Consider the following 16,250-nt stretch of genomic DNA (forward strand, 5'->3'; position numbering starts at 1 on the left):
ACTGACTGGAATTCTTACTTGATTTAAAAATATTCTCCTCTTGGTTTTAAAGTTTCAGGGGTGGAAATTCCACCACCATTTTGATTTTGGTAATTTATTCTAACAGTTATTTACTTACATCACTATTGAAAACATATTTCTTATTTTTATTCTGAATTTGTCTAGCTTCAACTTCTGGTCTGTGTCTTTTGTTAAGCCTATCTGCTAAAGCTCCCTGGGATTATATTTAATTTCGCTAGGACAGATATTTTTAGAAATATCAAATCATTCCTTAACCTCTGTGTGTTACACTTGCATTAGCTGAGCCTCTGCATGCAAAGCTATGCACCTTCCCATATCTATTTCCAGCCCTTTAATCATTTCCATCGACCTTCTCAAGCCCTTTGGTCTTTCACCATTTCTCTTGATTGTGGGTGCTGTAACACAGAGTGTTCTCACAAGGATCCCACCAGGCACAAAGGGGAAGCTCCTGCTTGTGCTTCCGGATCCTGGTAGCATCCTCGGTTACAAAACTGCCCTGGATGTGCACATTTAGCCAATTGCATACCATGACCTCCAAAATTTTTTTTGAGTCATTCTGCCCAGCATACTGTCCTTTAAATCTTTGTTCCTCCGATATTGTCCTCATTTGCCTTTCTACCCTATCAGTAGTGATTTTGTACATTTTCCTCCTGGTCATGAAAGCGACTGTTAAGAGCAGACAAGGTTTGATCTCTGCAGGGCTCCGCTTGAAAACACACCCTTCTTTTTGCAATTATATTGAGGACAATGAGCTAAGCAATGTTTTTCTCCAAACTGCTGTATATGCGCTGTATTGATTATTGTTTTCTAAATCATTCAGTGCTCATAATAAATGCATTATGCCAAACAATATCCTAAAAAAAGATACAAACTGAGTCTGACTACACCAGATTGCCAAAAGCCTATGCTTGACTGGCAGGAGTTACCTTTCTATTTACTGATCAACAAAATAGCTTATCTACTGCTCAATTATTTTATTCACCATCAAAGTCATGTTGGTAAACAGAACATGTCAGAGATTGCCCTGTTTGACTTCATTCCCCACCCCCCCACTGCCTTGAAAAAACAAATGAGATCATATGAATTTTCTTCCAGTGCTCTGGGAACTTTCCAAGGCTCCAAGACATATCAACAATCAGCAGAAATATCCAAATTAAGAAATTATTTCAAAATGCAGTTTGGACTGAGAATGCAGACAGTGCAATTCATCATCCTTTTGGGTTGGCTCTGGAAGGTATCTGCCCATCAGCATATCACACAACTGCTGCCCCCCCCCCCGGCACCCCCCCCGCCAAACCACAACCTCAACACTATTCTCAAATAACTTTTAAACCATTCGTTTACATTCTTTGCTACCAATTTTTGTATTTTCTCCTCCCCTTGACAAGTAGAGCTGTTTTTTCTTCCCTTCCAAGCCTTGCTTTCCCTGGAACATGGGGCCAAGTATTCTTAAACTGTTTCTAGTTATTAATATTTTTATGTTCACATTATTTACTCAGCTGAAGTTGATTTTAGCTTGGTGAGACAGTGTCCTCTAGAGCCTTTGTTAGATGTTGACGTGCACCTTGTTCACGTGAAACAAACGTGACCAAGTGATGATCACTGGTACCTAAATAATGACTCATTGTGGCCCTGAGCAATTCCTCTTTGTAAGTTGAGTTCTATCAAAGAATTTCTGCTGGCTATGTCTCTTTTCACACTTAAAAAGTGTGGTGGGCTTTTTTTGTGAGCCTTTTTTTTACAATTTTTTTTTATATTTCAGTGGTATAACATACAGAAAACCCCAAAGGTCTTACATCACTTATATAAAAACCCAGTAGGTCTTTTTAGTCCTACGTTCGTATTATTTTCGTGGGATTTAGTGTTCGATATAAATCACCTACTTATATTATTTTTACACCAGATCATTAGCTGTCGTTCCCGCAGTCGTCCTTGTAGTATTAGGCAGTATTTCCCAATACTTTGGCTTCTCAGGCCACACTTTTTTTTTTTTTTAATTAAAGCTGGCAGCACAGAGCAGATGTCTCCGCGTTGTCTTGCTGCTGCCAAGAGCGGCTGGGCAGCAGTCCCAGGCCCTGCAGACGGCGGCGTGCCGGCCCCCGACCCGCACGTCCCCAGGGCCACCCTCCTGCCCCTCTCCTGGCGAGCAGCTCCCCACGGATCCCACCGCTGCTGCCCCGGCACCTGTCCCCACATCCAGGGGTCTTCTGTTACCAACTGGAAGCAAAAAGCAGGTTGGGAGGCACTTCTTTAGCAGCGCCTTCGGTGGGTCACGTATTAAAAATGCAAACCCCAAAAGCAAACCACGTGCTTTTGCCTTTACCATTCCTTGTCTAGCTGAGGACTGAGACTTGTTTGATCCGTTAACAAATTAACAAGTCCTAGCAAAAGAAAGAAGTCATCCATCAGACTTGGTAATCTCTGTCAGAAGGAACTTTGGCTCATAGTTTTGGGGACAGTTTCTGCAGCCTGCCCTCCCGCAGGCAGTCACAACGCCATCGCTGTCATTATTTCCATACATTGTACTTATGCAATTACATATTATTTTATTTTTCATAGAAGTATTACGTTGTAAACTACTAACTTTCTCTACTGAATGTTAGTGCGTGTCAACGTGGAAGAGGAAAAGAGGAAAAATCTAAAGAGAAATGTGAACGGATTCATGATCTGATAAGATTTTAAACACAAAATTGTTTTCTATGAGGCTGAGCAGCACCTTTCCTACAGAAAATCCAGATTTAAAGCTAAGTGACAAGCTCCACGACACATCCCAGCCAAGGCATGGAGCTAATTCTGTGAACAACACACAACCTTGTCCTTGTGGGTCTGATAAGCCATTCATTTAGGAGAACACAGACTTCAGCTCTGAATTGAACAGGAGCATAACAAGGCTTTTTTTTTTTTTTTAAATTTGAGTGTAATTTCACAGGGAAAAATAAGAACAACTATATTTCATTAAATCAGATCAACTCCCCTCACTGCACAGGACTAAAGTAAGCATTATAAAAGTTCGTAAATATTCAGTGAAGCAAGAACTGGAAAAACAATCACACAGCTAAGCAGAAATTGTTAAAGCTCAAAACTAGACTGTTAAGGAGTCTAGCACTGCAACTACTCTCCCAATTCAGCTTAGGGATTGTCTATGCTTCTCACAAAAGAAAGCCACAGGACTGTGTTACCACACTACGATAAGCTTTACAATTCTCACCTTTCCAACATTTTGACAAGCTAGCCTCCAGCTTTTTCTTAATGACTGCCACAACTGTTAAAAGGAGCGCATAGAAGAGCCAGTCAATCAAAATCCTAGGGCATTAGGGGAGGCCGAAGCAGCACATCCTACTATTGAACTGCCAGGGGTCAGAAGACGTTCAGATTGAATACCTCGGATCTCCATTCAGGAATTGGGGCAGAGGAAACAGTTCAAGAAGAATCTGGTATTTATGATGTCAAAAGAAAACCAGAGGAGCATCGATTCCACTTACTCTCAGAACTGTAAATTACTCAGTACTCATGAAAATGGGAGTCCTCCATTTGATATGGAATAAATTCTATCCCTTTGCTTTGCTCCTCTCTCCTCACTCTTCTCTACAGCACATGCTTAAATCTAGATATATGAAAAGACTGAGATTTTTTCTCAAGGCTCCGTAGGACATTAAAACTGATCTATTTGGAGGCTCAGTTTCTTATACATACACAGTAACAGAGTTTGTTCGGGCGTTTGTTAACTCAGGTTTTACTTTTGCTGTGATAAATTGGGGACGCAGACTGATTTCGAGTCTCCTCAAATCAACACCAGTACAACAATATTTCATTAAAGTCATCCCACCATTTTGACAATAAGGTCGGAACAAAAGGGTAACACTAATGCCATTGAGCAGACAACCACAGCAGACCTCTCAGCAAAACAAGTAAGAATGTAAAGCCAATGCTCCCAGGCAGCAGCAACAAGCTCCTGCTAACACTAGGCAACATTAACTTGCAAGTAAACACGTTTAACATTGTTTTGTTGATACAATTTTAATCCGCAATGAATGAGAAAATAGAGTCTGATCCAATATGGTGATGTGCAAAAAGGTAAGATTGATTAGTACTTTGAAATGCTAATAGATGCAAGTAGAAGATACAGTCAGGCCTTAGTCTAACTACACATGAACATATTCTGCATCTCTTCTCTTGTTACCAAGATATTCTTAACAAAACAGTATGTTTCAAGTAATTTTTCAGAGAAACACTTACAACAGTCACAGCACTGAATGCTGACCTAAGGGCCCCTCTCTGCCAGTCTATTCCAAAGTCAAATACAGCCACAAATACCTTGCTTTGTATCACTGATTAAATGAAAAATAGATTAAAACAGATACTCACACTATATGTGCAAGATCAAGTGGCTTTTCTGGCTGCTCAGGAAATACAGGACGAGGTGGTTCTCTACTTGGTACGCAACCAAGTGATTTACTAATTGCATGGCTCAGCTTCTTTGCAGGTGATTTCTGTTTTTGGAAAGAATGACAAAAATGAGTTGACTATTACGGAGAGCAGGGTAATGTGTGCAATCAGGTAACAGGGATGGGTGAAATAATGCATAGTACCAGAATATTCAGAAATACCCAGTTACATTATGCCATACCTGAGAAATTGGGACAGATGCTACACAGGTGAACAAGTTTTGTGTTGGTTTTTTTTTTTCTTTTGTGCTATAATATTGAAAAATGAAAGTAGTTTAACAAAACTATGTAAGATGAAGAAATAAACTGATTGTCTGGTGTTTCTATCAGGAATTATATCAAAGGGCTACCATATCCAGTTAAGGGATTTCTCACAGTTACTCACAACGCCTTCTGAACACAGGCATTGTATTTTGCGGGGAGGGCAGGGGAAGAACAAAGGACCTGGAGCACGAGCAGGTAAATAACCTGCGTGCAGGGACTTGCCAGCCACCAGCACCACTTTCATTGTCCAGCTACTGGCATCGATAGAAAGTTGTTGCTATGCCTCTGCCCCCTGTCCTTTGCAAAGACAACCGTTTTTGAAAGACAACTTTCACATTTTTTGCTCATTATGGGCAAAGCTAAGGTGAAATATAGTGCTAAGATAGATACAAATGACTGGTTTCTTTATCTTCTTTCACAAATTCACTTGGCTGTGCTACCTGATCTCACAGGAACAGCTATCCTGGGATCCTTGAAGAAGACTGGAAAGCTGATGACAAGTGTTGCCAAATGCACAAGAACGGACAGCTGGCCTGAGTCATGTGCTTAAAGTGTGTTTAAAGTCCAATATTGACTTACAAAATTAAGCCTTAAAATGTTATTACATCCACCGAACTCACGCCAGTGACGTGGGAGGTCAGAGAATGCTTTTATGAGAGCTCAGAAGTAGCCTGGCAGTCCTGGGTTTTTCATCTAACTCACTAACAGACCATGGACGTGTAACTAGTGGCTAATTACTCCTATGTAATTTTTTTTACTACTCCTGCAAGCGATTCCAAAGCAGAATTGGGACCAATTCTCAAGGCACATTTAACACTGATTTAAATAGGAGGCAAGGCCACCCAGGACAGGACTTACATGTATATTTACAGTTAATATAAATTAGTAACTAGCAGTTACTAACAATCACTAGTATTTACTAACAATGAAATAAACAATTAGTAATTAGTAAACCAGTGAGAATCTTCAACTCTGGTCCTCTTAGCTTTAGCAGTATAAAAGAGGCAATAAAGGCTTTTTTGAGTGGAGAACCTATAAGTGAGGAAGTTGTTCCCTCTGGATTTACATGGTGTGGAGTAGATTGGGATGCATTTTAAGTATAAAGTAAAATACTAATATCAATTGGAACACAATGAAAAAAGAGACAAATTCCTTTCAAATTAGAAAAGAAAGATGAGCTTGATGCCTGTGAGAATATATTAGGATAGTTGGTTCTTAACTGAAGATTTATCATCCTCCTTCAATTACCTTACAAAGTCCATGCTGAGAACTCTAAAACCCATGAATGGAGGCTGCCTCTGAATTTGTGATGAATCGGGGAAAAAAAGAATTACTCATGATCATATTCTTCCCTGGAGTACGTGTCAGAGAAGACTCAAGTGGTAGTGGCTACAAATACCAGCCACATGCCTCCATCAGCACTAACGCTGCTTTACAAGGCATGCTCTGGCCTGGTTGCTATATTAAGACCACACTGTTCCACAAATTAAACCAATTATTCTGAATGTTGCAGCCTAATTCCTTGCAGATTCTGGCATTTCTACACCTCAGCCCGCAGGTCCAACCCGTGAAGCAGCAGAAGGCAGGCAGGCCATGGAGAGCAAGTCACCTAACAACTGTCAGATACCAGGTAGAACTGGCAACTGAGCTTCCCAATTTATTATCTTTGGTTTTTGCAGACAAAGTCTTGGCCCTATCAAAGTACCGCTGCAAAAATCTTGAGCTGGGTGTAAGATTCTCATCTCCTCTCCCCGGGGAGGGCTCCCGTAGGAAGGATGTCAAGATAATTAACTGTTTCAGGTGAGTCTCCTATAGGGAGCTCTGTAAAACAACACCTTCAGAAGCACTTCAGCTTACTAAGCCACGAAATGTTAAGCACTAAATAAGTGCTAAAAAGACTTATCGATGGTAAACGGGTGGGTTTTGTTGGTTTTTTTTTTTAAAGTGTTGAGGCAACCTGGTAGATTGCAGTCAATGGATGACCCTCGCAGACACAAAGTGCATGGCAGCGTGGCACGCTCACTATGAAAGGTTCTACAGATCACCCGCAGCCTTTCATGATTCTGAAATCCTACGAAGAACACAGTCCCATCTTTAGAGTACTTCTTACGAAGTCCACAGTAAAATTTAAATGACGCACACAAATGTGATGGCACCAAAAGTAAAATCCTAGTTTTCCTAAATGAATTCTTCTACATGTTGAAAATTTCTCCATTTATTTCTCTCAATTTGTTCTCCACTTCTCCTTTTAGAGTATTTCCTACTTTACTCTTTACCCTGTTCATCTTTTGGTTCCTGCACATACTATCTATTCTCAGCGCGCCTTTTCTGCGATCTCCTCTTTGCAGTATTTTTAGGCTATTTTAAAGGGGTTTTTTCCCATTGTGGTAACAAACACTATGTCCTATTGTGCTACCCCACCATTTATTTTGTCAAATACAGCGCTGTCTAGCATGCTGTACAATCGAGCCACTACTGCAGCTTCACTTTTTGAAAATTATAGGGGAAAGATAATTTCCATTGATCCCAACTTTTTGATAATGCTTCTCAGTGCAGCTGACAGTGAAAAGAGCACAGCAGGCTGAATGAAAACGCTACTTCACAGGCAAGTACAGCTCCTACGGGTGTCTCGTTTCCCTGAGAAATAGCTATTTTTTCTTTCAATTAGCTGAGGTCTACTTTAGAAATTTCTAATAAAAACCACGTCTCTCTCATCATTGTCGCTAATCTCGACCTCCTGTCTGTCTGATGTCTGCAAGCACCTCTGCATTCTGCAAAGGTGGATACTCTCCCCTTCAAAAAAGCAGAAAACACAGAAGCTCTGGAGTAACATAATCCTCTTGCCCACCACCACTGCGAACCCCCAACACCACAGTCCCCTGCCCCACCGCAGACACCGCCGCCCCGAGCCTCCCCAGGTAACACCAGCCACTTGCCCACCACTAGCACTACTGGATTTTTACCATCTTCCTCCCCAGCTGTTCATCTTGTTTCTTCTTGACTTTAATCTATATTTGTAAATAGCTAGGGGCAAACTATGTTTCATGAAGTATCTGTAAGTTCTGTTACAACAGGATCTCAGTCAGTTTGGAACTGGGATGTACTACTGCAAAATCCCCAGTATTAATAAATTCCAACTCTAAATAAGTAGTTAAAACTAATAAAGGATTATAAGTAGTTAAAACTAATAAAGGATTTCAGACTTTGAAAAGCGTTTCACACATCCCAGAGACCAATTTACAGTCTCATTTATCTTCAGCTTTAGAGGGGAAAACAGTCTGGTGTGCCTTTATTTTCAGAGGCTTTCAACCACTTCATGTTTCCTTCTGCTACAGAAGCGTAACTGTAGAAACCAGCCACCAACGTGCTGCTCTACCTCAGCTTCACCCACCCGCTCTCCGGGGAACGGCGAGCAGACAATCCATTTCGGTTTATTCCTGAAAGGGCCTGGTCCATGACTCAGCAGGATTTGCACCATTACATCAGTCTGATGGAAAGCGTGGCTGATGAGCCAAAAAATGCCAGGCACGTAAACGAAATACCTGCTCTTTATCTGCACACAACGTTTCAGCAACCTTCCTGGACCCAAGTATTCACCTTTCTGGTTTTTCCTCAAAAAGGTTACATCCTATAGCAACTTCCTTTCCCCTTTCACTGATCATCTCCTTGCCAAGGCATGGGTGAAAGATTTCTTCTCCGCATTACTCCAGAAGGTTCCCAAGAGGCAGGTGCCCGTCTGGCTCTGGCGACGTGCCCGCAGCGCTTTGCAGCTCTGAACGCATCAGCGAGACAACTGCAGCGTTTCTTGCGGAACTCCTGCTTTTCAGCGCAGCGAATCTTAAAATTTTACAGCCTTTCTGAGACTCCCTCTTCTGCGAGCTCTCAAGCCTTTTACATATCTATGTACCCACCTATCAGTGGAGGATAGTTACCTTTTCCCCAAGTCTGTCAATAAATACTCAAAAGAAACAATTTCTGTTTCTTTTTCACCATGCATAGGATAATAAAACTTGTGAGAAATGTTTGCCACCGGTTACTGTAAGTGTTTAAGGAATCGATGAATCTTCTGAATAGTGACTATGCAGTTACAGACAGCCCAGTGGATCCCCTTCCTTTTGAACTGGTTATCTGAGATACACATTTCTGGGTCTCCTGTCTTCCGAAACACCTGTGAAGTTCAGAGTCAGAGGCAGGCGCTGAATTATGTATGAATCCAGCTACCCAGAACTGTTTCTAACACATCCCTTCCACCACCACTTTCTAGATGACGCATTTTAATAAATTTTCCAACTGAACAAGAAATGGAGGCCAGGACGGATCAGGTGAAGATTATAAAAGCCGTCCTTCTCCAGGCCCAGCGCTGGCTTTCTGCGGCGTTAAGCTGCAAAACCGCATTCCTCAGCAGTGCCACTGAGGTTCAGAAGCAGCACCAGTCAAACACAGTTTTCGTGATCCAAACCAGCGTCTACCCACCAGCAAGCCTTCTCCAGGTTCCAGAGGAAGCTCAAAAAAAGTAAAATAAATACTTCTGAGAGGCTGGAATGTTTGTTCTCTTTTGTAACATAGAAAGTTGAAGGAGACCCTGGCTCTGCACTGTACCTCTTCAGGTGATTTCACATCCACTTGCACAGCCCCAAGGTAAGGTTAGAATACCTTTCTGATTAACCACTGAATCACTCTCCCCGTGGCACTCGTCCTCACTTAGAATCAATGCAAACCAAGCACTTGGGGTTTGGTTATTTCAGTAAATGTATCATTGATTCGTCAGTCAAGGACTGGCCTGGATTCTACATTTTTCCTTTAATAAACAATCATGTTTTTATCCAACTGAGTTATAAATAAAGCATGAACAAAATGTAACTTCCGTGGTGCTGCCTGTGTAAGTGTGCCACTAGCCTATAAATGTCATTTGAAGTACTAGAACAACTGTGCAACTAATTTCTCCTGGGCTTGCAGAAGGCGGATGTCAGGACGGAGCGTGTTGTGCGCAGCCTGGCTCTGAGCACGGCGCTTCAGCCTGGGTCATCAGGAAAAATACTACGAAGGGACTTCCCAAAAAAAACCAGGGCAAGTGCTGCGTGTGTACGGCCTTAAGCAAGTTTAGACAAAAGTGAGTTGTGCCTGTCTCCGGATAAGGGAGCTGCCTGGATCCGCACAAACAAACACGGCCGAGGTACGTGCACCAGGTGCACGTGGACTGCTGCTTTCTGCTGGGAAAACCTTTGTGTTATTGACAGACAGCACTGAAAAACGGTGTTGTATGTGAAAAAGACGTGAGAAATCATCAGTAAAATGCAACTGTGATAGGTCTGAAAATCCACTGCATCTGTGTTGTGTGTTGCCAGATGCTTTTCATTTCAGAATGGTTTATAGATTCTGCCTCTGTCCACCTGCTTTTCTATCAAAGGTTACATCTGTTAAAAAAACCCCACCAAACTTCTATCATGGAATTAAAAAGCTGGAAACTACAAACTACCTTGTCTTTCTACCTTGTTCTAATGGTCTATTTATAAATCACATGCACCTCTACCCAAAGGGTCTAGTAAACAATAGTTACGACGGGCTTAGAAATCTGTAGGTGATAAAAACTGAACTGAAACTTGCTTGGCAAGAACACTTGTTTGAAAATGAAGGTTTTAAAGCAAACTGTGTCTCTCCCTCTTTCTCCCCTGCCCTCCAATATCTGCCTCATTTTTACTGATATTACTCGTAATACCCTAAACTACACAGGATGCGACCACGCAGTCAGGCAGCACATCACCCTTCTGCTGAACGGGGGTAAGCAAGCAAAAATTTTCCAAGCCAGTGCACAGAGAAATTCTGCCAGCAGAGGAATTGTGCTGAGCGGGCAAGCGGATTAAGGAGAAGGAAGCCAGTACGGCCAGCGAAGCGCGGGTACGGCATCCAGGGAAGGGGTGTTGTGGGAGGGAAGGGAAAGCAGAGGGGCTGCCCCCAGCTCTGGGCAGGAGGTACCGGTCACCCCCGATCCCCGCCGGCCTGAGCGCGAGGGCCGCGTGCCCTCTGCTGGGAAACGCGCAACGAGAAAAGGGGTTTTTTCACATCGTTTGGAAACAGGAGCCCAGGGGATGGTGGGAGTCCACACAGACAGCAACGTGACAGGGATGCAGAGCGCACCCTTTAATACCGCCTTCCCCCTCAGCTCGTTTCTGGGCGACTGAATAAAAACATGCTCAAAGATTTTTAATAACTTTAAGGCAGTCTAAATGGGAAATTAAATGAACCAGAAATATAAGAGACATAATTTTGACAGCAAAATCTTATTAACAGCTACTTACAGTATTACTAGACTTTAACTCGGTAGATAAAAGGGTCTGTCTTTTGTTTTAGATTCAATTAGTACCCAGTATAATGACTTCCCAACGGAAGCCATAGATATTATCACTATAGAAACAACTAAACATTTGTTTGGTTTGTTGATACATACTCTAAAGCCACCATGTTAAGGTGCTTATAAATAACAAACATTCCATTATTTATAGCTGGAAGAGCCTTTTAACTCAACTACAGTTGATAATAAGCCATCAAAACTTACACCCTAGGGTATAAGCCTTTAGGGTAATTTGGCTATTGTAACATTTTACCTGAAATTTATAGATGACAGACTGCTTAAGTTTAGCAGACTAAACAAAAAATAAACAAACACAATGAACAATGACTAATTGACACGCTTTCAAAATGAGTGATTTGATTTTCAGTTCTGCCGCGCGTACATAACTAAATGACTCAGTGTTTAAGGTTATTTAATAAAACCAAAATTGAAATAGCCCAGAAGGAAAAATTTGGAAAGTGTTTGAAGTCTTTTTTCTCCCCCCGGCCCCCCCCCCCCGCAAACAGGCTTCAACAAGCAGTGTGTTTGTGCTGCAAAACCTCTCTGTCAAAAAAAGGTTTCTACCTGAACTGACATATATATTTTATATATATAAAGTCACTATAGTAATATCTATATATTTAGTTTTTTAAATCACTATGCTATGTGATTTATAGTATTATCAACTTCAGAATTTCAGGAAAAAGAATCTTATGAAAATACTCATTATTAATGCTTATTCCAGGTCTTAGGGCTCCAAAACTCTGAAAATACACCATACAAGACTGAACTAGATCTGGCTGGACTGAAAATCCAGGTAAAATAATTTTTTTTAATCGTACCAGAGTACCAGCTACTCTCTGCAGATCTGGTCAGCAGGAGCCTTGGGGTCTTCACTCAAGAAATTATTGTTGAGAAAACACAGAGAGAGGCAGTGCTGCAGCGGTGCCGAGTAGACTGGCAGAGTGACCACGAGTGTTGTGCACTCGCCTCTTCCTTTCCAGACACCGACGTCGGGTTTTCACAACAGTCTGAGGCTGCCGATGCACGTTGAGCTCCTAAGCAGCCACATTCCCCAGCCCGCCCTCTGCAGAGCTGCTCCCCAGCCATGGAACTTGGCAGCTGCTTAGTCCCACCTGAGAACTTCCCAATTTTCTGTACTGAACCGCATCTTGAAAGCGGAAGGGACCCAGAACAGACGCCTCCAAATCCATTCCCTTTGCTGGGTGTTCCTCATCTTTTTTCAGGTTCAGCTTTGCCCCTCCACCAGCGGTCCCAGTCTCCCAGCTAAGGAAGGCAGAAGTGTCCTACTGAAGACTGACGTGAAAAAGAACTTCAGATGCCCTGACCTCACCAAGTGATGGATTTCACTGTCATTTAACTAGTGATACAGTCCAAATCCCAAACTAAGATGTATTTTTTTTAAATTAGGAAAGACTAATTTTCATAAAATTTCATAAAGACTTGCAAAAGTTAAAAAATTATTAAAAGAAAGAACCAGTAAGGGACCGCTCTCTTAAAAGATCCCTCTTCCGTGCTCAGTTTATAGGAGATAACCCAGTCTGTGGTAGTGTTTTATATATCCCTGAATTTCTCAGTCCATTTAAAACACTCTGTTGCTTAAAAACCCCAGAAAATAGTTAAAAAGGCTCAGAAGTAAGTTTCTAGAGCTAGAGCCAGAAATATTACTTTAGACTACAGAAACATAAGTGTTCCTTATGATTGCCTTATCATTTACTGAAATCCCTCAAATTTCTCCATTTTTGTCCTTGATTTTGATCTTTTGTCTTTGCTTCACCTTTAGACAACCCTTAGCCTTTTAAATTCATCTTTCTTTGATGTGGATTCTGACTATGCTGAACAAGAAATGCAAATATCTCCGTCACTCTTCATGCCTTTTATTCCTTTGGCTTATGTCCAGGCATAACTCCGTGGCTGTACTACACAAACCTCCTACAAGCAGATTTACACAAACACAATTTTTAAAAGTGTTCCTTCCATTTCACCTACTGCTGCAATTTCTTACTAGTATGAGTTACACCTCGTTTCTGTACAGGACAGCCAAATTTACTGCTGCTAAATTCCCTTCTACAGACTTCTGGAGCAATTGTTTTTATGTATCAATGTTTTCCTTAGATAAGATATTAAAATCTAGTCTCTTTCAAGGTTCCCAACTATCATTATTTTCTTTCATACATTCTTTCCTTTTGTTCTGTAGAAACTCTGTTTCCCAGTATCTTCTCCTTCCAGGTCTGTGCTTCGTTTAGTGCTGCTTCTGTGTGAGCAATTCCCTCCTCCCCTTCTACATGGAGAGTATGGAAGGAAGCAGCTCCAGAGCCCCCACCTGGTCCTGATGGTGATAATTTGAATTCTGGGTGGCTGCACCTGTGGCAGGTCCCCACCCTCCCCTCGGGAGCTGCTGAGGAGTGTGGTGTGGTGCCTGCTAACGCTGGGGCTTGTTCCACCCACCTGCACCGTCCCATTTCCCAGCGGAGCGACAGTCTGAATATCGTCCTTTTCCATTTATATAACTTGCACTCCTCCAATTCACATTAGATCTTAAAATCAAATTATTCTGTAGAGCCTAGTAAGAATCAAATGCCTCAGAAGTTAATGCTGAACCCAAACGGGATGATGGATTCACAGATTGTGGTACCAGACTGGGGCCCAGCCCCTCCAACTGGACTCACTGCAAACACAGGTCAGAGACTTCAGAAGGAAACAGCTACATTGGAGCTACTATGCAAATATGCCTTTGCATTAAAAAAATCCAGGCTGAATTCATATATACTTAAGGGGATAATAATCTACTGATAGTTCAGATTAAACATTCCAAAAGTTCATTACCCACATAGTTAAAACCAGGACAACATTCAAGACCGAATTTCCCTATCATCACCTTCCAACTACTGAATGGTATTGAGGCCCAATTTTCTAAATTAAACACTAATACTATAATGACTCTTCCTCATGAAGATAATTACTAATTATAATCCAATCATCATTTGAACTTCTCTTTGAATGAGTAAAAGGTTGGGCTTATTCTTTTGCCATAAAATAGGTTTTTATATCTAAAATTCTCTATTATTTCTTGAGATGTGATTATCATACAGTCATCTGAATTGTTATTTCTCATATAATTTCTTTAAGGCTTTTTAGTTAAGAGTTTTCAATGCATACATTTACAATTGTCAGGATAATGACAGCAGTAAATTTTTCTCTTAAAGAAACACTATCTTTAGAGATGCCACTTGGATAAAGTTCCTTTCTAAGCACTGTGTTCACGCTGACATGTTTACCTTTCTGGGGAAGAAAGGTATTGCAACCTTTGAGTCTTTTTAGGCTAGAAGAGAGGGAAATATAAGAAAAGTAGGACTGTGTGAAGAGGGGAAGAAAACACACGTGTTAAGGCCTTGAGAAGGACAGTGCTGTCCTGTGTGCTTTAAACAGCACTGACTACAACGACAACCATCAATAAATTAACAACAGCACTTGTAATAAAAACAGTACGGTTTACCTATTTCTATGGTTTTGCTATTTGAAAACTTTTTAAAGTCCTACTGTGCAGTTCTACTATAAAAACTTTAACTTTCAGAATAAATCAGTGCAGAGGCGGTTGTTTCAGCATGACAAACAAAGGTGAGTTACCCAAGAGGAATGCTCCTTCATCTGATGCTGGTTGCTATGAGGACCATTTGCATGGCCACGCCAAAAACAGTTTTGACAGAGCTGGTAGTTGTGGCACTGCTGGCATCGGTACCGGAAACCCATCATGCTCTCACACCGGCAATACGAACATTCCACGGGATGGAAGACTTGGTGGAGATGGGGAAGGAGGGGGGGAAAAAAAAAAAAAAAAAAGTAATAAGCGAACTTTAGGAAAACCCCGACCGTCAAATTTCATTGGAGCTTCCAAACCCCGCCACCCCCCCAGGTTCTTAACCACTAAACCGACTTGTTATGCTGGGCAGGGTCGTGGATTTGGAGTGCAGAGCAGGTTATTTCGGTAAGATTAGCAATAAATTTAAGTAGATGATAACACAGCAGTTCCTTCTGACAGGTTCAATATTTCTTCCTCAGATTCTTCCCTCCTCGGATACACCGCGACCCAGAAGACCAGACTTCTGCACGGAAGTCCACCACCACTGAGAACAGGAGTGGACAGGGCAAGCAGAAAGGCCACAGACACAGAGGTTCACATCTGCCGAGGAAGATCACTCGGCCCTGGAGTCAGCTGAGAGGGCTCTTCACAGAGAGGCAAATTCAGAGTACCACGATGGGCTTCTGCTCTGAGGCACCTCTCACCGAGGAACTTCCCTGCCTCTGCCCCGACTGGGAGCTGCCTCTTGTCCCTCAAACTGAAGAAATCCCCAACGTACCTCTAAAGCTTAACATCTTGAGAACTGGAAAATTAAATTAGGTATGACATGCAGAGCCGCCATCAGAAGCAGGCTAAAAAAAAAATAAATTAATGCTTCTTCCCTGTTCTTCTACCCACGAACAAACAATCACAGACTTGCTCCATTTAAGAGAGAAGTCTTCAGAATAAACAAAAGAGGAATGTGAGAATGAGGTAGAGGAGATATCTTACTATGTCAGATGCATCTCAAAAGGTGGGGCACAGGAAACAGAATGGAAGGATGAAGGTCAAGGGGAATTACAGGAGCAAATGGTTTAGCATTGCTGTGGGACTAGAGCATAACTAATCACAGACAGGTATCAATAACTGTGCTACAGAGAAGACCCCAGGAAGAAAGAGCAGCTCACTGGCAGGTCAGCTGAAATTTAGATATGTCTTTTATAAACTACTGAAAGATGCAAGACAAATAATGAGAGTCCGAAGTTTTGATCTATGATAAAAATCATGACTTAGCTGTTCTAACTGAGACTTGGTGCAATACTGCACCCGGCAGTTAACGGAGAGATACCGCTTCTACGGGAAGGTTCGGCCCGTTGAACAGTGCCGAGGCGTCTGCTCCCTCCAGAGCGGACCCACACGCCACAACTGCTGAACACACACAGGTGACAACTAAAGCAACGACAACCCGAGCAGAGACCTGACCAGGAAGGCCACGGATAATTAAGCCAAGATGATCAGGTGGATGATGCTTTATGGTAGCCTGTACAACACTGTATAAAGCAAAGGACTTGATCGTGGCAGGCAATTTCAATATACAAATGCCCATTGGGAA

General features: G+C 42.0%; 1 protein-coding gene across 15 annotated transcripts in view; it reads right to left on the bottom strand.

Annotated features, from left to right (window-relative positions):
- DTNB (dystrobrevin beta) overlaps positions 1 to 16,250 on the bottom strand; it is a 218,168-nt gene that overhangs the window by 139,933 nt on the left and 61,985 nt on the right. For 12 of the 15 annotated variants that reach the window (XM_074861192.1, XM_074861191.1, XM_074861189.1 and 9 more), the window contains 2 exons: positions 14,707 to 14,873; positions 4,387 to 4,511 (listed from right to left, as the gene is read on the bottom strand). In XM_074861192.1, coding sequence (XP_074717293.1) covers positions 4,387 to 4,511; positions 14,707 to 14,873 — 292 coding nt within the window. Of the gene's footprint in view, positions 1 to 4,382; positions 4,512 to 14,706; positions 14,874 to 16,250 lie in introns of those variants that run through there. The other 3 variants (XR_012627973.1, XR_012627974.1, XM_074861197.1) reach the window with 2 other exon arrangements.

This window comes from Strix uralensis, chromosome 3, assembly GCF_047716275.1.
Source record: "Strix uralensis isolate ZFMK-TIS-50842 chromosome 3, bStrUra1, whole genome shotgun sequence".
In the NCBI taxonomy this organism is placed as follows: Eukaryota; Metazoa; Chordata; class Aves; order Strigiformes; family Strigidae; genus Strix; species Strix uralensis.